This window comes from Coccinella septempunctata, chromosome 8 (genome assembly GCF_907165205.1).
Source record: "Coccinella septempunctata chromosome 8, icCocSept1.1, whole genome shotgun sequence".
In the NCBI taxonomy this organism is placed as follows: domain Eukaryota; kingdom Metazoa; phylum Arthropoda; class Insecta; order Coleoptera; family Coccinellidae; genus Coccinella; species Coccinella septempunctata.
The window spans coordinates 11,287,353-11,314,164 of record NC_058196.1 but is presented as its reverse complement, the minus strand read 5'-3'; the positions used below and the strand labels follow the sequence as shown (position 1 = coordinate 11,314,164).

The following is a 26,812-nucleotide window of genomic DNA, read 5'->3' as shown; positions in this document are numbered from 1 at the left end:
GTACTCTATGATTGCTCGATTGGTCGTAAGAAAAAGGAATGCCTTTTTTTCTGTTCTGTACAGTTTTTTTGGGAATATTCTGTTATATAAACCTTGCCCTAACAATAATAAACACAACAAAAAAAGAATTGTCCAATTTGGCGCGATCGTTTGAACAATAAAGCATTCTGAAGTAAACCATAGATCCTCTTTTATTAATATACTCGTAGATAAGAATAAGATTTAAAGGCAGAAGGTCTGGGTTTTAAACAAAACCACTCTCTAAAAACAACGCCAACCGGTTTCTACTTTATTTTAAAGTCTTCTTCGGGGCTCTGAAATGGACAAAGATGTTATCTAACAATTATAATTCAGCCAAAAAGGCTCCATAACAATGTGAACCGCAAATAAACATCCATAAAAATATATAACTTACAGTTTCTTTTCAAGTGGTTTTATCGTCATACGATAATTGATTGCGAAATGGAAACTGACATTGACGCATCGAAAGAACAATCATTACTGAACAAACATTTTCCAAAACAGACATGTAACAGTGAGATCAATAAAGAGAAACCGAGAAGAAAACAACTCATTCGGGAAAACCAAAAATTAGACGACAAATTCAATCATTTTTTTCTTTTATTTTATCTATTAAATAGAAATAGACCATATTTAAATAATCAATATCTGTTCTTTTTATAGATCGACTCTCTTGTTCAATGGAGATCATTTCATGTAATGAACGTTTTTTTAAATTTGTTTCAATACCTAAAATTTCAATTGAATTTGCTTCGAAATTAAAGGAATGAAGGTTTTTGTAAACATGATCGGCCAAAGCTGTATTAGTATCTTGTTTCAATTTCAAAGGATTAAGTATGTTCTGAGAATCTCTTTTGTGTTCGTTTATATGATCTTTTATGTATCTACCTGTCTGTCCAATGTAGGTTGATTGGCAATCGTTACAGAAAATTTTATAAATAACATGACTTAACAATTCTTTTAGGGTTCTAGTTTTAATCTTTGTGAAAAATCTTCGGACGGTATTATTTGATATGAAAGCTATTTCTCAATTAATTCTAGAAAATTCTTCCATGATATTTTCTGATAAGTTTTCGATATAAGTCAGTTTGAAAAATTTTTTTCGTTGGTTAATTTCAGATTTATTAATGTTAGGATTATCACCAGCAATGTTCTTATTCAACACTTTTTCAACAAATGTTTCTGGATAATCGTTTTTTTCCAAAATAGATATACTTTTCTCGAAATTGAGTTCATGAAATTCCTCATCAGACATTTTTAAGGTTCTGTGTTTTAGATTATGAATAACATTGATTTTATGTGTGAATTGGTGTTTCGAGTTTAAGTTCAAAACTCTTTCCGAAAAAAGAAGGTTTCTGGTACCAATCGGTTTTGATTTTAATACCTTTTCTAATCAAAAGGACATCTAGGAATGGTAGGGTATAATTTTGTGTTTCGACTTCGATGGTGATCTTTATACGCGGGTGTATGCTGTTGAAAATTGTTAATACTTCTTCTTTCTTATAAGGTATAGACGTGCAGATATCGTCGACTTATCTTTTGAAAAATGGTTTTCCAAAAGAGAGTTTCCTTAGGGCTGAGTTCAGAGTCTTCATCATGATCATATCTGCTACTATTGGAGCAAGGCAATTACCCATTCCCAAGCCGAAAATTTGCATATAATATCTACCATTAAATGTGGAATAACTACTATAACGCAAAGGCTCAAAAGTTGTGAAAAATCCTCGAAATCTAATAAAGTATGTGGGTGCAATTCTATCCCACTTATTTTCAATAGTGGTCAACGCAAGATCGGGAGGTATATTTGTAAAAAGGAAAACCTAATCCAATGAATCAAAATGAAGTCTTCAAGAAGAGTTATCGTCTTCAAGTAATCCACGAACTCAAAGGAATTTTTTGTATATCTTTCAATTCTTTCATCTTTATCAAAAGCATGATTCAACAACCCCGACAAAAATTTACTAACATTATATAAGGGACTTCCAATGTAAGATACTATTGGTCGTAGAGGTTTTGAATCCTTATGAACTTTAGGTAGAAAATACATTTTTGAGCATATGCCGTTGCTACATTTCAGGAACTTACAGGTAGATACTTCGATTTTTTATCTTCAAATAATCGAGATATAATTTTATTGAGTTTTTTTTTAACTTTCTTCGTGGGGCCATCAAATAATTCATAATAAGTTGTTTCGTCATTTAAAATAGCTGAAACTTTATCCTCATATTCTCCCTTAGACATAGCGACTGTTGTTCTCCCGTCAGCCCTTACAACAACTATATCACTATTAGCTCGGAGGAAGTGTTTTGTTTCATTACAATATTTAATGAGTGATCTATTAAAATTATTACTATTATTTCTGAAATTTCTTAAGTTTATGAAATTACTTATCGAATTACTAACTGTGTTACAGGTCAGATGTATGTTATCTTCATTGTCACAAGATGAATGAATATATTCTATATCTATAATTAATTCCTTCAGAGGTAGTTATCATTAATATAAGGTAAGTTGAACTTATCACCTAAATTAAGAAAATATTCGACATTTGTTGGAATTTCTATATATTAGTCAAATTCACGAAACACTTATCATCAATTTTATCCGAACTGTGTGAATCCAATTGTTTAATCTTTAGGTTATCCTAATTTTTCATTTGTGTAGTTCCCACTTTCATAAATTCTCGTTTATAAACAATTTCATTTTGCTGGAGAGTGTGTTCGAGACCTTTAATTGATGTATAAGAATAAGTTTTAGAGGAAGAAGGTCTGGGTTTTAAACAAAACCACTCTCTCAAAAACAACCCCAACCGGTTTCAACTTTATTTTAAAGTCTTCTTCAGGGCTCTGAAATGGACAAAGATGTTATCTAACAATGACAAAACGACAGCCAAAAAAGGTCGATAAAAATGTGAACCGCAAATAAACATCCATAAAAATATATAACTCACAGTTTCTTTTTGTGAGGGTGGATACTCTTAAAACTGATGAAACGGTTTTTAACAAAGTTTATTTAAAGATATATTTAACACACTGGTGAATAATACAAAATGGCCGATGGTCGCTTGAAACTATTAATAGTGAGAGTAGCCTTTATCTATTCGCATTCCCGACAGAACTGGCTTCTGCACCATTAATAGCACGTGTACCTAACTTAGTTGCGCATGCGCATTAGGCCGAACATAATATTAGTTGTCAGCAGGTTGCTTTATAGAAGTGGACTGGTCCCAAACCAACTTTGGCCAGCAGTTCTTACTTCAACACCCCCTCCCAAACTGAGGACCTGACAACTAATCAACAGAAAACTGGAAGTTCCATTTAACTGACTTCGATAAACTAAGAAATATAGAATATATATAAAGTATACAATAGTAGATAGTATTTTATTAGAATTTATATAAATCAAGCCTTAAACCTACAACAGGATTGTCAGTGGAACCATACAGAGCTGTTGCTGTGAGGCAATGGAATAGGGTTCCTTATAGCGAACCAACTGTCCTTAATATTTGGTATGGTATCAATACATTGTGTCCAGGGACCGGAGACCCTTCCCACAAGTGATATTATACCATCATATCAACTGAAACTGATCAACAGATACATATGCCATAATGCATACATATCACATAGTAGATCAACATATAAATGACATGACTGATCACATACATAGTATGTTCCATCATATAGGACTAACATGATTAATTCATTACACACATGTGGTCAGAATTTTGGATTTCGCATCTATCATTTCCAGGGACCGGAGACCCTTCCAAATCAAGACACTAGTATTCGTAAGAGTATGTATCCAGGGACCGGAGACCCTTCTTACATGTCTCAAATGAACACTTCAACATGTATATTCATCAAAGTATATCTCCAGAGACCGAAGACCCTTCCAATATAACTCGAACAAATATACAACAAATTTTGAGTATTATCAGATTATGTTTCCAGGAACGAAGAACCTTTCCACAATATACAGATAAAACACTCAACAGACATATTACCAAAGTACCTAGGGGATCGAAGATCCTTTCAAGATACTAAGATAAACAACAGAATTCATTATCAGAGTATGTTTGAGATCGAAGATCATTTATAACACTACTCAGATACATAATGACTGAAAAGAAAAGAATTAATATTACTTATGAAATGTTTGATCAAACAGAGCATGTTTTGAGTTTGACGTTGACTTTTCTCATTTTCTTCCTATAATATTGAATCATTATGACTTATTACTTGGTTATCATTTTTTGCTTGAATTGGATATTTTCATGCAAATCAAACCTCATAGAATACAAGGTGATCACGAAACTTAGTGAGCTTTGCTGCATTCAATGGTTTTGTTAGAATGTCAGCAATCTGATCATTGGTATTAATCTTCACAATATTAATTTTCTTATTTCTTACGTGTTGACGAATCAATAAATATTTACGTTCCACATACTTCAAGCGGCTTTTACTTGTGCTAGCCAGACAGTTGCGTCTTGCTGCTTCATTGTCTTCATATATATTAACTGGAAATGCTCTGAGACCCACAGTCTCTTCTAATAATTGTGCTAAAAATAGAATTTCATTAGTAGCATGAGTAAGTGCAATAAATTCCGCTTCTGCTGAACTTTGTGCTATTGTTGATTGAAGTTTCGAGCACCATACAACAGGATTACCAAATGCAAAAATCACAAAGCCTGTGGTCGACTTTTGACCACACTTATCACCTGAAAAATCTGCATCACAATAACATGACAAAATTGGAGATCCTACTGTGAATTTTAGACCTAACTGACTTGTACCTTTCAAATACCTGAAAACTCTTTTAACTAATGTCCAATGATACTGCTGTGGATTAGCTTGGAATCTAGCCAAATAACCTACGGCAAAGGATATATCAGGTCTTGTGAACATACTTAAATACAGCAGGGAACCTATAGCTTTCTTATACGGAAAATCTGCTTCATTCGTTACTTCCGGAACTTTATGATTTCCTTGAGGAACTAAAGGAGTGTCAACTGAATTTGAGTTTTCCATTCGAAATTCTTTCAACATTTCATTTACAAACTGTGTTTGATGAAGAAACAACTGATTTTCTGATCTAGTGATTTCCAAACCAAGAAATTTTGTAGAAAAGCCAAATTGTTTTACCTTAAAACGTGATTTCAACATATTCACATTTTCCTGAATAAGGTTTCTACAACTACCTGTAATTAATAGATCATCAACATATACTAAAATCAAAACGATATTACTATCTTCCTTTTTCTTATATAAACATGATTCTCGTAAATTTGATTCAAAACCAGAATCCTTCAGAAAATTATCAAGTGTCATAAACCAACATTTCGGTGCTATAGATAATCCATAAAGAGCTTTTCGTAACTTCAATATTACCTTTAATTTATCAAGATTGATTCCTTCAGGAACACTTACATATTTTGGTCGATCAATTTCACCATGAAGAAATGCTGTTTTGACATCCAACTGTTCAACATGCCAATTCCTAGAAACTGACAATGCAAATAATAATTTAACAACTGATAGAGCTGGTGTAGGAGATGCAGTTTCCTCAGGAGTATACTTTTCAGTATCTTTGCATCCTACAACAACTAAACGAGCCTTACACACACCATTGTCCTTAACTGTAAATACCCATTTCAACGGAATACTTTTCATACCTTGTTTTCTTTCCACAATTTCCCAAACTTCATGTTGGTTTATAGCTTCAAGTTCGGACTGAATGGCAGTAATCCATTTACTACTTTCTGAACATGTCATTGCTTCCAGATATGTTTGAGGTGTTTTACTTGTCTGATATATTTTTGTATCATATACAAAACCAAATGGATTCAAAATTGTGGCATTAACTGAAATTTGCGGCATATCAAGTCCACTGGTTTCATTGCCATCAAAATCGTCTAGCTGGGATATTTCTTCATATTCTATCTCATTATTTATCTGAGGGCTAACTGAAACATTTTCTAACATATTTGTAGCACTTGTTTTGTCAACAGAATTGTTGGAGCTACTCTGTACTGGACTTGTAGTTCTTACAGAATCAGAGTTTTGTTCAACTGATTTCATTTCAACAGGATTGTTTGCAATTGATACAACAGAATTGCCAGTAGGTGGCACAACAGATATGTCCGTAATGGACGCAACAGAATTGCCTACAGAGGGCGTAACAGAAACATTCTCACTGGACTCAACAGATTCAGACGAAACTGTTAATTCATCACTTGGGACTGATAACTTTGATTCATATGACTTGTAGGTCAACTCTTCATTTATTAGAACATTACAAGATATAATAGTCTTACAGGTTTTAGGATCATACAAGAAATAGCCAGTATCGGTATATCCTATTAAATACATTGTGCTAGATCTTGCATTCAACTTTTTACCTTTTGGAACATTTTCATTTCTAACTTCTACTTGTGAACCGAAAATTCTTATATTTTGCAGATCGGCTAGTTTTCCATAGAGTTTTTCATATGGAGTCAAAAAGTCTAATGATGAATGAGGCGTACGATTGTATAGATAGCAAGCAGTCGAAAATGCAAAACCCCAGAAAGTATTTGGAAAGCCTGATTCAAATAACAAGGCTCTAGCCCTTTCTTGGAGTGTTCTATTGAACCTTTCAGCAGTTCCATTATGCTCATGTTGATAAGGTTCTGCTAACTGAATTTGAATACCAAACTGATCGAGAACTTGTTGACAAGATTCGCTGATAAACTCTGTTCCATTATCACAACGTAATTTTCTGAATTGACCAGGACTAGGAAATAATGACTGAAGATAGTTCAAAGCAGACTTCAAAAACTTGAAAGTTTCAGACTTTTGTTTCATCAGGAAAATTTGTGCATATCTTGAATAATCATCTAGAACAATTAAAATATACTTTTTCTTAGTGTAATGTGTTGGCGGATTGACAGTTAATAGATCTGAATGAAGAATTTCACAAGCTCTAGTGGCTCGATCTCTTTCTTTTGAACATGTTTTTCTGGTCATTTTTGCTTTAGAACAAATTGTACAATTACCAGTACTGAGATTATACGTGAGTTCTTTAACTCCTTGAACAACATTAGGTAACTTTCCTAAGTAAGAAGATGATATATGACCCATTCTACGATGCCACATACTACCTTCCTGAGCCAACATTTTTAACTGATTACGAGTAAATCTTTTACGTAATTTTCGTGTTTGTATCTTTCGAACTTAACTGTTTATTTGTACTTTCATCTTTATTAACATTAATTTTGTTGATACTACTTGTATCACCAGGATTGACTCTTGCTGAAATTCGATAAACGCCATCCGATACAAAGAGCAGGGAGATCTTTCTTCTTAATTTTCTAGATAAAATAAATCCATTATTAGCATTTAGCACAAGACTTGTCCCAAACTGAATATTAAATGCACGGACACTGAGAATATTATCCCTTACTTCGGGGACATACTGAACATTAGCTAGATGTACAATGTGCGAACTTTTTCCAAACTGTACTAATAATGGAAGAGTTCCCTGACCCATTGACATAGTGCTTTCAGTTTCCGATGCCAAAACAACAGATATCGGCTCTTTATAAGCCTGATAGTTCAACAAAATATTCTGTACATTCACTACATGGTGAGATGCACCAGAATCAACTAGAAATGTTGCAAACATACTGAAATTATTCAAATCGAACAATGACTTACTAGATTTTTGATCTTTCAGTTTTCTACAGTCCTTCTTTTCGTGTCCCTTCTAATGGCAGAAAAAGCAGAATCTCTCTGTGTTCACACATGTGTTTGACTTGTGGAACATCAAACCACATTTTCTGCAACTTGCCTCACGCTTTTCAGCTGGTGTCATTTTCTTGATTTTCTCCAACTGATCCAGTGTGTAAGGACTCTTTTCTGCCCTTTTCTCTTTGAAATAAGGAGACCTCTTAACTTGATATTTCTCTTTCTTTGAACCATCCCTGTTTGTTCGATCAGACCTATTCTCTAAACAAAAATCACAACAATTATTATCATCTCTCTTACCACATTTGATGCAGAGCACTGAAACTGAATTAGGATTAGTAAAAGTACATTCTCCAATGGGATCGTCAATACAAAAAGAGCATACAGTATACACTTCATTGATCTCAGTATTGAGATTCTCACCCGTAATACCAAAACACTCGGAACAAATATCCAAACTATCATTTGATTCATTCTTATACATACTGTTTTCTACTTCCTTAAAATATTGGCTATTCGCCACCTCCAGAAAGGCATTCTTTACGAACTCGTACGTCCTCGTTTCCTCTGGTAGTGTAGCCATTGTGGTGAAAAACGCCAAGAAACCATTAGCATCCTTGATTTTATGTAGAAAATATCCCACTATGATCTTCGGGTCCAACGGAAAGCCCAGTTCCTTGAATTCTTGAACTCCTTTTTCGAATTGTGAGACGAAGTTCACCGGGTTCATCTTCGGGTAAAATGTAATTTTTCCAAAATTGTCCAAAACTTCCACCATTTTTTGAACATCATTTTTGCCGAACATTTGGATAAGTTTTTTGAAGGCTTCAGCTGCCGATTCCTCATTTTCTATTACAGCTCTGGGAGCGTGCTGCAACGATGCTTCCAAGTATTGTAGGACTTGAGCGTTGTACATGTTTTTCTCATCTACGCTCATGCTACACTCTGGTCCACCCATGTTGTGCAGTAGAAATTGGGATCTTCCTAGGGCCCTGATGTCACGTTCGACTCTTTGTTTCCATGAACGGAAATTGGAATGACCCCTCAGCTTGTCGCTGTTCTCAAATTGAGGTATTATGAAGGTGGGTATATTGACCTTCTCCACAGATTGTTCTGATACTGTGCTTCCTGTTGACGTGGCCGGAGGATTCAAGTTGTTTATTTGCTCTGCCAACATCTTCACGAAATTGGTGTTCGTGAGCATTGCAAAAATATTTTCTGGTACTCCCATCGTTGACCTTTCGCTTGCATCGGATTGGTCCATCTCGATCATCTCTTCTTGATTGAACATGCTTGTTGTTGAACACGTGGTCGTCTAGTCTTCTGTTTAACACGTGGTCTTCTGTTTGTTAATTAATACGCACGCACATACACACAAGCGCTGCTACCATGTGAGGGTGGATACTCTTAAAACTGATGAAACGGTTTTTAACAAAGTTTATTTAAAGATATATTTAACACACTGGTGAATAATACAGAATGGCCGATGGTCGCTTGAAACTATTAATAGTGAGAGTAGCCTTTATCTATTCGCATTCCCGACAGAACTGGCTTCTGCACCATTAATAGCACGTGTACCTAACTTAGTTGCGCATGCGCATTAGGCCGAACATAATATTAGTTGTCAGCAGGTTGCTTTATAGAAGTGGACTGGTCCCAAACCAACTTTGGCCAGCAGTTCTTACTTCAACACTTTTCAAGTCGTTTTATCGTCATACAATAATTGATTGCGAAATGGAAACTGACATTGACGCATCGGAAGAACAATCATTACTCCAATTTTATTTATTGAATAGAAATAGGCCGTATTTAAATCATCAATATCTGTTCTCTTGTTAATAGATCGACTATCACCTTTAATTGAGATCATTTCATGTAATAATAGTATATTCTTAAACAAGTTGCAGAATGGGATTCTATTCCAACACGAATGCGAAAGTTTTCGAACGCATAATTGTCCTTCGGTCCGTATTGACAATTTGTAAATATATTATAGTCTAAGATCCCGCTGCAGAATCACTACGTTCATTACGTACAGAGTCAAACACACATTTTTACATACGTTTATGGATAGGAGAATACACTGATAACACCGCAGCCTGTCAAAAGTGAAAGGAACAACCTGTAACTTTTTTCTCTTGCATATTAGGGTAGTAAAATCTAAAACATGGTTTAAGTAACAGTTCCTGAAAATTTCATCTTTTTGGCGTGAAGGAAAAAGAAATAGCTGAAAATTCAAGACGTAAAACAGTTTTTTGTGAATAACTCAGAAAATATCCACTTTAGGGCAAGGGTGTGATGCATACACTCACATTATTTTTTAACGCAGATTCAATATCTGCCATAAAAAATGAGGTTTTAATTTGAAAAAAATTATTTTTCACGATTTTGTCATCCCTAAATTTGAAAGCGATTTTTTCACCCCCTGTATCATGAATCGCGATTTCGATTTTTAAAGTGGATACATCAATCTTACATCTTGAAAAATCCCAAAAATGAAAATTTTCCATCCAATAACCTCGAAGTTATTCTTGTTTCAGCGGAGCTCTATTTTCGATTTTATTTTCGAATTTTCCCGCTCAGAGAGAATTTTCCAACCAAAACTGAAGAATGTTACATCGAAATAACTTGAAATTTTCTAAGGAATCTATTTCTGCAATAAAAAAATGGTGTTCTAATTCGAAAAACGTTGAAGTCATTTCCGGAAAAACCGGAGGTGCTCATGCCTTGAAAATATTTCAGATTTCATCAGCATCGTGAAATACTTATAAGTGCTGAATTTCATGAAAATACGTTCAGTAGTTTCCCGTATAAATATGGGTGAGGTTCCTCGTGAAAGACCCTATATATACCAAAAAATAGATTCTGTGTTGTCATGAATCGTCATGTAAGCTACTACAGTTTTTTTTCTTTACGTGTTCATCAGAACATTGGTTTCACTCTATCAAACCAACTTATAGAACTGTAAAAGTTCGTCCCTGAGCCATATAATTATTTTTTTCTACAAACGTCAAAAAATGACAAGGTTCGCGCATTGACAACAATATGCGAGGTGATCCTTTTTTTCATTTTCCTTCATTACCATGACATCGTGCGCGAAGTAGTGTGCGAAATATTTACTTCGCACACTGCATGTAAACTATATGGGATATTTATATCTTAACCTTTAGGTTCCTCAATCAAGCAAAAATCCAAGAAATCATTCATTTATTAATGTATAACAATAATTAGAGCTTTCAAATTGTGAGAAAATTTAACACAGCCTAATTTTATTTATTATTCACAATGTTAACATTAATGGTGCAACCAGTGCACGAACCAATAATTAGGTATTCCTAAACCAGATAACTCAGATTCAGCTCGTGATATCGTAGATTTCGTTTTTGGTTAGGACTATCCATTTTTGATTTGCAAGCAACTGCCGTAGAGGTGACAGCACTTGATCCTGAAATTTCAATACTCTTTTTCATATTAAGCTAAACATGTTACTTATTTAAGAATAATATTTTTGACGTTTGTAGAAAAAATTCTGTTTGCATCTCATGCGCGAAATACTTTGGTGACTATTTTTTTTCTCAAAAAAAATCAGTTCTCGATCACCAAAGTAGCATTTCGCGCACTAGATACAAAAATAATTATTATACACTAAGCCTTTCTGAGTTGAAAATTGAAATGATAGATTGGTTTTCAGCACATTTCTGACAAGGTTGAAGGTACTTTTTGAAATATAATACTCACTAAATATATCTATCATGAAAAACTGAATTGCTTTCCACTATTGTACTTGTTCATCAATTAGACATAGTTTATGCTTATACGGTTTTCTCACATATTAACTGAAAGTTCATCTTTACTCATCTGTCTTTCCTAAATCATGATACTTACTCAAGTGAACTCTTATATTATCAAGTAGTTTTCGTTATCTTACTGCATTTTTTTCACAGGTATATATAGGTCAGATAATCATATAGCGACATTTTTTCTTCTTTTCATTTAGCTCATATGCCTTCAGAACTAGGTATATTGCTGTTGGTGTACTTCAAATCTTAAATGTCCGCACTAACAGTTCTCGTAAACTGTATCAGATATTATTGTGATAAATTCGTTTTAATAACTCTGGATGTAGGAGTTTCTGATGCAATATGGTAAAAACCGACTTATATTAGTGTTATGTGGTAAAAACCAACGTTTTCTCTACGGATCACATCATTCGGATTAAAAATGTACATCTAACCTCTCATTTCGACTGTTTACATCTAAGAAATTTCTATTCTATCTACGCCAATGCGCAGTGGTTTGACGTCATTGGACGCAGCCGAGTATTCCCGATCTCCACTTGCGCCTCCTTTCCTATATCTCCTTGGGGTAAAGCTCTGCAATATGAAGGTTCAAGACATAGAATTCAAGGACGATTGTATTTTAGTCACCATACCAAATAGGTACAAAAACTTATTGTCCCAGGCAATTTATCATTTCGGACCCATTCTGGATGAGTCTTCTTAGAGAATACTATAAACTACAGATACAGATCATAATCTTTTTTTTATCAATTTTAAGAATGGAAAATGCACAGTGCAACCTATTGCATAAATAAGGTAGGTGGAATGCCAAAACAAATTGCCAATTTCTTAAACTTGACTGATCCAGAACTATTTTCAGGACATTGCTTCCGTAGAAGCTGAGCTTCCCATCTAGCCAACAGCGGAGAAGATTTGATGGCATTAAAGAGGCATGGAGGATGAAAGAGCTCAGCAGTTGCTGAAGGATATGTTGATGCGTCTCTTTCAAAAAAACTTGATATTTCTAAAACTCTTTCAACCCAACTCAACAAGAATGCCCCAGACCTCAATATGCCTTCTACTTCGGCAATAAATAATTATTCAGAATTCACAATTGGAAGACAGGAAATCAATATAACTTCCCAACATCCAATGCATGATAACCAGCCTTCCACTTCTGATATAAGGATACTCGTTATGTAATCAACAATTCTTTTGATATTGCATCATTCATTAAGTAAGAAAGGCTTCAATCGGAGAAATGTGCACTATACACATAATCATAATTTTCTTGTAGCACCAATGATGCTCGATTCAGGATATAAATTGCCGCTCAATAGCTTTTCTGTAGATACGTTTGTACTATGTGTATTCATCTTTGGATTAGGAAAATTCCCTTCAGTCCTGAAAACATGTTGTGTATATATAAATATAACCACCTAACTTATAGATCAGATCTGAAAAAGTTTCCTAATATAGATGATTCAAAATTAGCAAGAAGAAAATCTCTAATACCTTATTTCTTAATGAGAATAAACTTTTTCCTTTCAACAATCATTTCATTCCATAGACCTAATAATACATGGACAGGCCTTCACGTGGTTTCCCCATTCACCGCATCGAGGAGTACCCACGAGAAAGAGGGGGGTGGTAGAAAAGAGAGATAACAGCAGTCCCTGGTAGTAAACGTCAAGATGGTAGCTGGTAGAAAATAAATCAACGTTGCCGCTTCCACCAAGTTATCGAGTAAAGTCGGGAATTCTACCAGTCCGCTGATCCTCCATGTTTTTGGGAGGTTGTCGGTAGATTTACTTTCTATTAATTTGTAGCAATTTTTGTACTGTAATCCTCTTCGAAAATGTTATCAAATCAACTATATTTTTCTCGTACTTGAAACTTTCAAAGTGCTGATAAAATAAAAGATTCCGTATAAAAAAAAAATACTACCTGAAATTTTTTTCTTCTGATTCTCATTAATGTAAAAAAACTTGAGAGTTGTGTAAAACAACAATATTATCTCATTCGCCAGGGTCTGATTTTATATACACCGAAATTACTCGTGATTTGGGAACATAAAAGGACCCCTGCTTTGCGTTCTGGCTACACAGAGAAAAATTAATCGTTGAAGTGAATTTTTTTAAGCATTTCATTTTCTTGTGTAACAGTCTTGTGACTATTAGAACATTTAAAATGCCCGAGCTTAGTCGGTTGTAATTGGGTCGTGAGCCTGATCACACAATTCCCCTAATGAAAATGACACAACTCCCAGTCGAACAAATCACTCGTCTATTTACAAAAGTGTTATCTTCACAAATAAAAATATACAATCAATAGCCTGGTACCAGAATGAATTCAAGAAAAATATTTACAGCTAAATACTAAATACTAGAATTACAAATTATAGTTAAAAAAAGTCTCAGATCATATGTACACACATATAGATGAAAATACCAGATTTTCATAATATTTACTTCCCTGTTGAAATGGAGTAACGGGAAGACTGATATACTGCCAATCAGGACGAAGTTCTGTTGCAGGCTGCAGGATCTGCAAATTGTACGAAGTTCTTTTGCAGGCTGCAGGATCTGCAAATTGGACGAAGTCGTATCGTCAGCTCCGTGAAGTCAGGAACGTCAAACGTTTTGAAGCAGTCCCGAACTTGGAAAAATTGGCTTAGCTCCTACCAGGGAAGATAAACTCCAAAAAAAAAACTGAAATGCACAGTTCATGCATAAGCAAAATGCCAGCATAAATTCCTTGACACCTCCGTCTCAAAGCAACAAAGAAAATATTTTCTAAATATAAAAAACACTCGTGTAATTATTTCGCTTACTTTTTCTAACAGGAAAAACATACAAATATCTCGAGGCAATCATATTCGAATTGTTTCAGGACGGAGGTGCAACAAAAATAAAATGATCACACAATATATGAAAGCGTGCATCAAGCAGGATGAAATAATTCCTATACGCAGGAAAATTTTTAATATTGAAAGCATTCCATGCATAACATAAAATGGCGGAGGCATTCCAAGTAAAAACGGAAATTATATTTTCAATCAAGCAATAAAAAAGAGACTTTGTAAGAAATCAAAGTTGCTTGAAAATTGAAAGATACTTACCCCTTGAATAAGGGTTTTCAAACACTATAAGAGAGTATTATAATATAATAAGAGAGTAATATAATATTCGGGAAATCAATGATCGTAACAATCTGTTACACCTTCAGTCGATCGAACGGGAACGAAAAAGGAAGGGAGATCAACGTTCTTCACCTACCTACACATATGAACGTACATATGACGTACAACCACATTTAAAAATCTTTCATGTGATGGTCTTTTCAAGAATTAAAAAGCCAGCTACAATAAACAACTATATACAGTGTAGAACGCTACACTTGAGCGAAGACATGTGTGGTATAGAGAAAAGGGCAATAATTTTAAGTATGTTTATTGATACTTTCACAAATAATATGAAATTTCCTACTGAGAAAACATTTATATGATGATTGACCATTCACAATTTTTTTTCAATTATTTTGATAGGTTCTCCATCAGGGGCCCGATTCTCGAATGTGTAGGAATGCAATCCTATAGGAGAAAAATGACATTTCCCATGAAATTTTCAAATTCTGTATTCTCGAACTGAAGTATGGCAACATATTCCTTTACATTTCAGAGGAACTGCTTTCTATGGGAATGAGCTATTTCCAGTGGGAAAATTTGACGTTATAGGGGACCCGATTCTCGAATGTGTAGGAATTAGATCCTATAGGAACTTGATCCCATGGTTTCAGTTCCCATAGGAAATCATAATTTGACGTGATACCTATTCTTGAATTCGATGGAATAGTTTTTCCTATATGATTGACAGAGTGAGGTTTGTCGATGATAGTGTCTTGTCCTTTAACGAATAAACCAATGAAAAATATGTAAATTATGTTTGTAATATGTAACATATTCTGTGGTATGTAGTTCTGAGGTTATGTTATTTTGTCATTGAACTAAATGAATGAAAACTTCATGATATTGTGTTCAATGTGTTTTGATATATTTTCATTACTTCTTGTTCATAATACATAAAACAGCTAAGAAAAATGGATAGAAAATGGATAAAAAATATCGAAGAGGGGCCAGTATCAGTAAGGAGTAGAAAAAATTTCACATTGAAATAATGAAGGCGTCTGAGGACTTGAGAGACTTAGGCCATTGGCGAAAAGGCATGTACTAAATAATTATATATGTACATATATTATAAAGTCAGCATTAAGTTTTCAGATTAGTTTGATGAAATTTTATTTCTTGTTGCGTTTAATCATTTATTATTCAGATTCTTGTTTTATTTAACGATTGAAATTTATTCTGGGAGGATTCTGCATTTCTTCATAAACTTTTTAGGGTTTTCACGCCCAATCTCTGAAACATAGTCTTCCTGTTCCTTAATTATTGTATAATAATTTTGTTTACAATGATAATATATATGCTGATTTTTCTCTCTCTACTGTTTGTTTTGCTCCCAAACATAAGAAAATATTTCAGTATAAGGGGTGAAGTAATCATAAAATGTGATAAAAAGAAAATGTTCGATATAAAACTGTAACATCCAAATTCAGAGGAAATAATTCCGAAATAATCGAAACGGTGAGATGATTACTTTTCCTCACGTCACATTTTGGAGCTCCCTGAGTTGAAAGAGTCTTTGAATATTTTCTGTTGTCGACGTTTGTGAAGAAAATATTTCAAAAGTGTATGGCGATTGTTGATGATAATCAGTTATTGTGACGGAGTTTGCAACTCAGCTCGTTCCATTTGTAGATGGCGACCAGCCAGGCACAATTTAAAAGATTGAATGAATGAATATGTTCCTAATCTTAAATTCCGAAAAATATTGATTCACGAAACTGTTGAAATGAAATCATAAACGTCAAATGACCCTGTAACGTCAAATATTATTGATTTTCCCACTGGAAAAAGCTCATTCTCATAGAAAAAACCATAGGAAGCAGTTCCAATGAAATGTAAAGCAATATGTTCCCATACTTCAGTTCGAGAATACAGAATTTGAAAATTCCATGGAAAATGTCATTTTTTTCCTATAGGATAGCATTCCTACACATTCGAGAATCGGGATTAGGGTCGTTTGACGTTTATGTTCTCATTTCGACAGTTTCGCGAATCAATATTTTTCGGAATTCAAGATTAGGAACATATTCATTCATTGAATTTTTAGAAATGTGCCTTGCCTGGCTGGTCGCCATCTACACATGGAACGAGCTGCGTTGCAAACTCAGTGAAAATAACTGATTATCATGACAAATATAATAAATAAACTCATAAAATAATAAACTCGATAAAAAGAACAATAGAAGTAGAGAGAGGCGACGGAGTGTATTTTTCGAACTTGGTGAATATTATTTCAAAAACGAGGCCGTTATTTGAATTTCCCGCGCAAATTTTTTCGGATTAGTTTATCCAGTAGCCAAGGGGGGCGCCACTAAACGTGTCGCCCATGAATAACACTGAATTGACTACTCTCCTCTTTCCCTTTCTCTATGGACAAGACACTATCATCGACAAACCTCACTCTACAACAAAAAGAGAAGAAGACAAGAAGAAACTGAATAAGCATAGTCAGATATTGAAAAATGCTTTAACAGAACTGCGTAATAACAGATGGCACCAGAGATTAAGGGAACTGAATACAATAGATCACTCGGCTTGGAAAATGCAAAAACGCTTACGACGAGAACAGACAGTTAAACCTCCATTGCATGGAGCAAACGGAATGGTATATACGAGACTAGAAAAAGCTGAAGCACTTGCCGACTCAATTGAGAGAGAAGCCAGAATAAATTACAGAAATGATGATGACAATGAAGATCTAGAAGAAGAAGTGGAGGCAAACGAAGAACTGATGATGGAACCACCAGAAACCGAAATCATTCCAAAACCGGCTTCACCATCAGAAATCACAGAGATCATAATGAAACTGAAAAACCGGAAAGCACCTGGAGAAGATAGGATAACGAATTTTATGTTGAAGAAATTGCCTAGAAAAGGAATAGCAGCCTTGACGAATATAACAAACGGAGTGATGAGGACCGAATACTACCCAAAGAGATGGAAAACTGCAGAAATGATAGTTTTCAACAAGCCTGGAAAGGAACGGAAATTTCCTCAAAACTATAGACCAATCAGCCTACTTTCAGCACTAGGAAAAGTCGTCGAGAGGGTTATCGACAAAAGGCTGAATGAGGAAACAGAAATGTTGAAGATAATTCCACCCGAACAATTTGGATTTCGACGAGAACACTCGACTGAACTCCAATTACTACGGCTCATAGAATACGTCACCGAAGGAATGCAGACCAAACAGGCCACAGGATTAGTTCTGATGGATATCGAGAGAGCTTTTGATAGAGTATGGCACGAAGGCCTGATCTACAAGATGAAAAAAGCAGGATATTCGACCAAGCTATGCAAGATTATAAGGAACTATCTGAGAAATAGAAACTTTTTTGTGAAGATAGATGGAGCAACCTCTCAAACCAGACAATTGGAAGCGGGAGTGCCTCAAGAATCGGTACTTGGACCTCTGCTTTACGTAATATACGTTTATGATATCCCGAAGAATGCTAGAAATATGCTCACCTTGTACGCAGATGACACAGGAATAGCGTTCAGACATCGACTCCCAGAGATCATACACCGGAGACTGCAGGAAGCCATTGATGAATTACTCAAATGGTGCATCAAATAGAAAATACAAATCAATGGAAGAAAGACTCAAGCAATATTACTGCAAGAGAGAAGATTGAGGATGGAAGAAAACCTTGATGTTGATGGAGAAGAGATTGAATGGAAAAATGAAGCAACATACCTAGGAGTGACGCTTGACAGAGGACTTACATGGAAAAACCACATCAAATGTGCTGTTGATAAAACAAAAGCCGCAATGAGTAAACTTTATCCACTCATATGCAGAAGAAGTCATATGAATAAGAACATCAAGTTGACGATGATTAAAACTATTGCGCGACCACAACTCACATATGGATCGGCGGCATGGGGCTTCGCAGCCAAGACCCACATCAAGAGAATACAGGCCACTGAGAATAAACTCCTTAGAATGGCGATGGACGTGCCCTGGTTTGTTGGGAACAAACAAATCTACAAGGACTTGGAATAGGAACAAGTTACAGAATTTATGAAGAGAAAGGCGGAAAGGATATTCGACAAAGCCAAACAACATCCAAATGAGGAACTACGAAGATTAGTCGACTACGATCCAACGCAAGAAGCTAGAATGTCAAAAACCTACCACCGAAGACCGAGAGATCAGTTAAGGATTTAAATGTAACCAAAGAAGAGCTTAACCTATAAAAGCTATAGGCAGCATACAACTATCAACACGACTATGATCGTGTGAGAGTCCAGCAACCATAAGAGTCAACTGGTTAATAGGCAAAATGCCCGGAACCTATGAAGAAGCAGTTAAGGGTTTTTAGTGGGTCTCGAGCTCAAAGAGTGAGAATCCCCACAATGTTCCCCCTCAGCAGAGGGTGTGTTCGTCTGTTTTGCAGATTTTCCCCCTGCTACACAAAAAAAAACCTCACTCTGTCAATCCTATGGGAAAAACTATTCCTTCGAATTCGAGAATAGGTACCACGTCAAATTATGATTTCCTATGGGAACTGAAAGCATGGGATCATGTTCCTATAGGATCTAATTCCTACACATTCGAGAATTGGGACCCAGGTGGTTTAGTTGCTCTTCTCTGGCTCTCCTGGCAGAAATGTTTTACTGCTCCTGTTTCTTTATCGTGAGGCTTCACGGTGTTAGATTTCTGTGACACTGATCAACAGAAAATATTTAGTTTTGAGTTTGCCGATGTCACTTACTGAATATCAACATGATTTACATCTCTTCTCTTTCTAATATTAAATCCAGATTGGAGTTTAGTATTTTCTTCGGATATGCCTTGAAATAGAATGTGATGGTAGATATGTAACTACTTCGTTTAGAACAACCACAACAAACACAATATACAGCAACTGTACAAATACTGCACTACAAGTGCCACCAGAATGCAGCACAGAGATTGTTGTACTGAAACTGCACAGTTTCGGTATTGATAATTCCGCATTTTCAAAATGCAGTTTTTGATGTACAGTAACTGCACAGTTTCTGTATTGATAATTCTGCATTTTCAAAATGCATTTTTGGATATACTGTAACTGCACAGTTTCTGTATTGATAATTTAGCATTTTCAAAACGCAGTTTTTGATGTATAGTGACTGCACACTTTCTGTATTTATAATTCTGCATTTCAAAAATGCATTATTTGAAATACAGTGCCTGTATAGGTTCTGTATCGATAATTCTGCATTTCGAAAATGCAGTTTTTGACATACAGGGACTGCATAGCTTCTGTATTTATAATTCTGTTTTTAAAAATGCAGTATTTGATATTTAGTTACTGTACAGTTTCTGTATTGATAATTCTGCATTTTAAAATGCAATTTTTGATATGCAGTGACTACGCAGTTTCTGTATTTGCAATTCTTCATTTCAAAAATGGAGCATTTGAAATAAAGTTACTGCAAAGTTTCAATAATGATAATTCTCCATTTTTCAATTCTGAAGTCTGAAAATGCAGTATTTGATAAAAATTAACTGCACAGTTTCTGTAATGCTGCAATGCGTCCGGTATAGGAAGGTACGATCGGTAGAGTACGTTATTGACCATTATGCCCGAAACGTCTGTCCTTTGTTGGAAGTTGGAACGTTTAACGTCAGTCGTTGGGCGTTATGAAGGCAAAAGAGACATTTCATAAACAGATTTAATTCAATAATTGAAAACTCCTTTCATTACCAAAATATGGATTATTGTAGCGGCGTAGTTGTACCCATGGTAGAAGAATACTTCATCTCACCATGGTGGTACGAGAGGTAGCCAAACAATGGCATCATTGCTCTCGACGGTTGCGATCACAGGGTAGCATACACGTCTATTGCGGTGCAGCATATACCAAATGATGGCGCCACCGGCGACGCACTACTCTATACCGTCGACGTAACCGGCGTTTATAGCAGGCACGAACTACGCTGCTTCGGCGATTGTCGTAGGTAGCTGCTAGGGTTATATGTTACTGAGTAACGATATAGTTACTGCACAATGACTGCTGCATTCAAAATGCACAGTACAGTTCTTGCACAGCTATTGTTGCATTTAAAGTGCAGCTTTCTGTACAGTTTGAGCACAGTGAATATTGTATATAGAATACAGCTTTCTGTACAGTTATTGCACAGGGACTACTGCATATAAAGTGCAGCTTATTGTACAGTTTGAGCACAGTGACTACTGTATATAAAATACAGCTTCCTATACAGTTTTTGCAGTGACCAAACTTCATATAAAATACAGCTAGTTGTACACTATTTGTACTTAACTGCTGCATTTGAAGTGTAGCTAGCTGTGCAGATTTTGCAAAGTGCATACTACATTTAAAGCACAAATTGCTGTACATTTTTAGCACTTAACTGCTGCATTTGAAGTGCAGCTTGCTGTACAGTGATTGCAATACCATCGATGTTTTTAAAGTGCAGCTGTGGCTGTATATCAACTGCAGTTTAAGCGGAATTGCAATATATGAAAGATGTAATCGACGATGTCGCCCCGCCGCTATTTTTATCGAAATAAAAATATATTATAAAATAAAAAATAATAATTTTATTTTCAGAATTATCATCATACAGATAACAAAATGAAAACATGTCACAAAAAAGAAAAGATAAATTCAACCCTCACACATGTACACTACAAGCCTCTCTGAATTCGGTGAGAGTATACGGTTCACACTTCAATATCAACATATATATTGCCTTACGATATGGCTCGCACTTTAAAATATTTTTAATGGACTTAGGAAGTGAATTGTACAACTTGATTCCCATGTATAGTGTGCCACGTTTTGTATTAGAATACCTATGAAATGGATAAAAATATTCATGTATTCTTCTTGTTACATTATCATTTTTGTACATTTCAAAATAGTGGGAATATTTACGAAAAAACAATAACACTCTGTAGATATACAAACCAGGCACTGTTAAAATGTTATTTGCTCTAAAAAAACTTCTACACGATGATCTGAATTTAATATTAAACATCGTTCTCATTGCATATTTTCGAGTTATAAAAATATGTTCAGCCTGTGAACTAGAACCCCAAAAAACAATACCATAGGATAATATTGACTGTAAGTTAGCATAATAAATGGTCTTCGATATGTTAAGATCTATACAGTTTTCAATAGCCTTGAGTGTATATATCACTGAGTTGAGCCTTGGTACCATTGTTCCACAGTGTGGACCCCAATTTAAATATCTGTCAATTGATATTCCGAGAAGTCTTGTATTTGGGTTTGTAGCTATATCATCATCATCCACTCTGACACTTTCGGGGTACGTGATGCTGGACCTGTTATTGGAGGAGTATACTACATTTGTTATTCCGGAATTTCTTCTTCTTCTACGTGCGGTGCCCCACCGGGCTGAACTGAGACCTCGTGACCCATTGTTCGTCCGCTTGTAGTTGGAGAGACTTAAACTCTGTGACATGCTGACAAAAATGCCACAAGTCGACAGAGAGGTGTCCTTCTCACCATAGGAGTTGTGGGTGTTCTGTTTCCTAGATGTGTCATCCTTAAGTCCTCAAGGTTGATACAGAAGAACAAAATGTGTTCAACCGTTTCCTCCGTGCTCCTGCACCAGCGGCACAGGGAACGGCTAGTCAGTCCCATTCTATTTAAGTGTTTGTTAAACAAATGGCCAGTCATTGCTCCAGTCACTAGACTCAGTTGTTTCCTCTCAAGAGCTAAGAGTTTTTTGACCTCAGGCACAGAGGATGGTCTCTCAATGAGAAGCCTCGACTGTCTGAGACCACCTCTTATGCTTCATCCAGAGAAAAATTTCCTGTCCAGCCAACTATTAAAAAAGTTCTTGACAGATGTACGACAGATAGGCAGCGCCGGTCCCGGACCTACAAAAGCTGAGCGGCCTCTCTGCTTTGCAAGTTTGTCTGCCTTCTCGTTCCCCGGAAGTCCTGCGTGAGCCGGGCACCAGATAACTTTCACAATGTTATCAGAACCTAGCTCCCGCAGAACCTCTCTGCATTCCTTTACTAGGTGTGAGTTAACCCTTTCCTCAGAAAGGGATTTCAGAGTTCCCTGACTGTCACAACAAATATAGATGTGTTTTCCGGAGTACCCTCTGCGGATATTCTCCAGTGTGCAGGCTAGAACAGCATACAGTTCCGCTTTCACTATGGAACAGTCCTTCCCTAGGGGGATGGATAGATTGAAACGAGGTCCCACAATTCCCACTCCAGTTCCTGTGGGCATCACAGAGCCATCGGTGAACCAAGTGGGACCTTCGGGCTCAAGAAGCCTGTTTGATGTAGACCATAGGTCTCTGTCAGGGACAATTACCCTGTAGGGTTTTCGGAATTTAGTGTCAGTGCATTGCGACAACACCAATGCTTTATCGTTGAGACAGCAGTTTTCAGGCCATTTGTCAGCTGTTCCACATTATGGGATGAAATAAGAACATTAGTGTCATCAGCGTACAAGAAGGTATCTACTTCTAAGTGTTCAGAGGTGTTCACCCGCTCCAAGGCACAGACTTCTGAGTGTTCAGCGGTCATTTCTTTCTCCAAGGTATCTGGAAGGTCATCACCATAGACAACAAACAATATCGGACCTGCGATAGTACCTTGTGGAATCCCCACCGATAATTTTACCTCGGAAGAAAAGAGTACCTCATCTCCTACATCCAACATAACCACCTGTTTTCTCTCTGACAAGTAACTTGAAATCAGCTTCAATGGAATACCCCTAATTCCCTTTTCTGCTAGTTTCTGAAGTAGTATTTTGTGATCAACGCAGTCAAAAGCTTTAGAAAGATCGATGAATAATCCAGCTGCAACATTGTCCTGTTCAAGGGATGAGAAAATCCTCTGTGTAAACTCGGACACTGCTGTTTCTGTACATTTACCACTGGTGAATCCATGCTGTTTATTAGACAAGAGGTTAAACTTTCTGAAGAACTTCAGCATTCTGCCAAAAGAATTTTCTCGAAAATTTTAGCAAAAGATGTAATCAAGCTTATCGGTCTGTAGTTGGAAAGATTATCAAGGTTGCCTTTCTTGTAACAGGGCTCCACTACAGATATCTTCAATGCTTCGGGAAAAATTCCAGCTTTGAAGGATGCATTTATGATGAAGCAAAGTGGGTTTGCTATAAACGAAATATGATGTTTGACCACAGTGAAAGGGATACCATCATATCCTGAGGAAAATTTATTCTTCATTCGACCTACAGTTGATAATATCTCGTTTTTATCGACTTCAAATAGGTAGAAAGATTTTGAATGATCTCTGTTACTTACAAATTCAGGTGTGGATGCAGAACTCATACTGGATGCGATGTTGGAAGTGATTGTTGAAGTCTTTTGCCAGTTGTAAAAACTCAATTGATTTCAATTGAGATCAATGTATTTTGAAGGGAGTTTATAAGTAGGCTTTTTGGGTTTGTTTGTTACCTCCTTGATGATATTCCATACAGCTTTCAACTTGTTGTCTGCTTTGTCAATGACTTCATTATAAGTCTCTCTGTTCAGCTTCCTATATTGGTCTAATAATTCAGGCTTATATCTGGATAGGATGAACAATATATCCAGCTCATGTTTTAGTGATTGTATCTCTATGGTCGTCTTTATTCTCCTTCTCTTCTTAACATCTATCATTTTAAGCGGAAAAGCTATATCAAAATTAGTTTTGAAATTATCAAAAAATTACTTCCACATTTGATCCACCTCTTTCTCAGGTAATTTGTATAGATTTGACCAATCCAAGTCTTCTGAAAGCGTTTTAAAAACTAGGTGGTTTTCTTCAGAGTAAAGTCTGAGTTGTTTTTGTTTTGATTGTAAGTTCTTCAAGAGTGAAGTAGAACTGAATATGAATTTCTGACCTGAATGATCCGATAGGTGTTCCTCAATAACTGTGGTATTTTCGTTGGTAACGACATTGTCTAGAGATGCATTTACTCTAGTGGGTTCTCTTGTGGTTATCTTCATATCAAATTCATCTAAAATTCCTAGAAACATTTTAGACTCTTTAGAATGGGATAGAATATCTATATTGATGTCACCTGCCATTATTACATTGGCTTTTTCAATAAGGCATTGTTCTAGCAATATGTTAATTTTCTCAAAAGAGATATCAATGCTAGGTGTAGTGTTCGGCCTGTAAATACAAATTATAATATACTCAATATCATCAATAACTAATTGAGTAGCACAGCATTCAAACCAGTTAGGTAAATTCAACGATTTGAAATCAAGTCTATCCAAGCATTCTATAAACTCTTCGACATAGATTGCGCATCCAACGTGATGACCTTTCTCCCTGCAAATGACGTGGCTATTTTATACCCTACAAGTCAATGACGGCTCGTCCGGGTATGCAGGGTCGACCGGGCCGACCCAAAAATAATCGAGAAATGGAAAATAATTATAATTATTTTATTCTTCAAAACTTATTCCAAATGATTAATTTCGATATTAAATTCTCGATTAATTCCCTAGTAATACGTACGACAAACTATTTCGATCAACGTGACGCCCCTGTCGCCCTAAGTTAGTTTATTTCGAAGTTCTCTTTCCTTACGATAAACACGCTACACGCTAGGTCGGCCAGCCGCAGTAGCCCAGCGAATCGCTTCAAGTATTGTACTATACAGCACCTACGTCGCACGCAGTTATCACCAAGTTGAACATCGTATTACGTCTCTGCTAGATACATACACGGTCGGCCAGCACGAGTTGGGCCTACCTTGCTATGGTTTGGTCGTTTAGTTGTCATATTTCTAGATTTCCTCATTGTCTATTCTAAGATATTATATTATCAAAGGAATAGTTAATCATTAAATATTATGTCTATTTTAGAAAAGAGCGTATTCGCACCTTTTAAGAGTAGTTTAGTTAATGAAAATATAATATATCCCTAATTATAGTTAGATTTTTTTATTATTAAATGAATAGTTAATTTTTGAAAAAGGGTATTCCGACCGTATAAGAGTAGTTTAGTGATTTTTTGACCATTAAAATTCGTAATTCCTAGTGCATTTATAAGAGCACGGTGATTTCGAAGCTTCTTGAATACGCGTAGGTCGGCCGGCCGAGCCTCGGAGTGGGGATATAAGAATCGCATCCGCGTCGCTGTTCCCATATTATGAATTGAATTAGGTCAGTGTCGTAGAATAAGAGAAAGGGGTGCACGTGTTTATCAGTTTTCTTCGATTCATTTCGTAAATTTTGATAATCTGAGTGGATTCTAAATTTCTTTAATTGTTGAATAATTGGAGTAGTAGCAAATCGAAACAAACTTTGCATCCTGTCACAAGATCATGTGACAGTAGAAGGAAGAATGGTGAAATAAAGAAAGGAAAAATCAGTACATTTTCACTTAAAATCAAAATTGTAGATGTTTCAGTGAACTTAAAATTTTGATTCGTATTGACGTTGATGTTTTGTGTTGTAACAAATTTGTTATCGGTATTCACAGAGAGACCCCGAAAAAGAATAAAACTATTATTCAAAAGCTGGGCAAAAACAAAGAAGTGTAGTACATTCTTTCTCCAAAAACAAGCCTTTATATCGCATTGAAAACGAAACTTTTATACACTGACTGTTGTATAAAAAAAAATCAGACTATATCTACAGGATGGGGCATAAGTCTGGAATAAAATTAATATTTCTTCAATATTTATCAACCACTCAAAATGAAGACACTGAAACCCACCAATTGCTTTTCAATTACCTTCTTCTTCTATCAATGAGTAATTTCTCAACAAATAACTTAACATCAAGCTGAAAGGCTGAAAAACATGTCAATTGATTTCTGATTGCAGTTATTTTTGGAAAATAAAATTGAATATTTTTTTCCATCCCTTAGCCGCAACCCTATCCAACTTATCTTTAGAAACTTAATCGACAAAAAATATATCAATATTTAATTTTAGAAAAACAGAGATTATGGTGGGATTCCGCGTTTTCATTTTCAGTTATTGGTTGAAAAAATAGATATTAATTTTATTTCAGGATATTCCCCTGTATATCCTGGGTCTGGCCGACCCACACCTTATGGGCACGAGCCGTCACTGCTACAAGTACATAGTTTTTCAGTTCCTCCTCAGATTTCCAATGTTCATTTATTTATTTA

At 35.6% G+C, this 26,812-nt stretch overlaps 2 protein-coding genes across 7 annotated transcripts in view; one reads left to right on the top strand and one right to left on the bottom strand.

The window, feature by feature from the left end:
• Positions 1–26,812, top strand: part of LOC123318930 (C3 and PZP-like alpha-2-macroglobulin domain-containing protein 8) — a 1,198,665-nt gene that overhangs the window by 457,733 nt on the left and 714,120 nt on the right. The gene's annotated exons all lie outside the window — the stretch shown is intronic.
• Positions 5,461–9,052, bottom strand: LOC123318932. 5 transcript variants are annotated; one of them, XR_006538419.1, is made up of 3 exons: positions 7,719–9,052; positions 5,696–5,884; positions 5,461–5,520 (listed from the first exon to the last, which is right to left on the bottom strand). XR_006538419.1 is itself a non-coding variant. In XM_044905719.1 (2 exons), the coding sequence occupies exon 1, from the start codon at positions 9,037–9,039 to the stop codon at positions 7,768–7,770; it is 1,272 nt and encodes a 423-aa protein (XP_044761654.1). In that variant the 5' UTR covers positions 9,040–9,052; the 3' UTR covers positions 5,587–5,884; positions 7,719–7,767. The 5 variants fall into 5 exon arrangements, 1 of the variants encoding a protein (XP_044761654.1); XR_006538417.1 differs by having other exon boundaries at positions 5,468–5,527; XR_006538420.1 differs by lacking the exon at positions 5,461–5,520 and adding an exon at positions 5,556–5,617.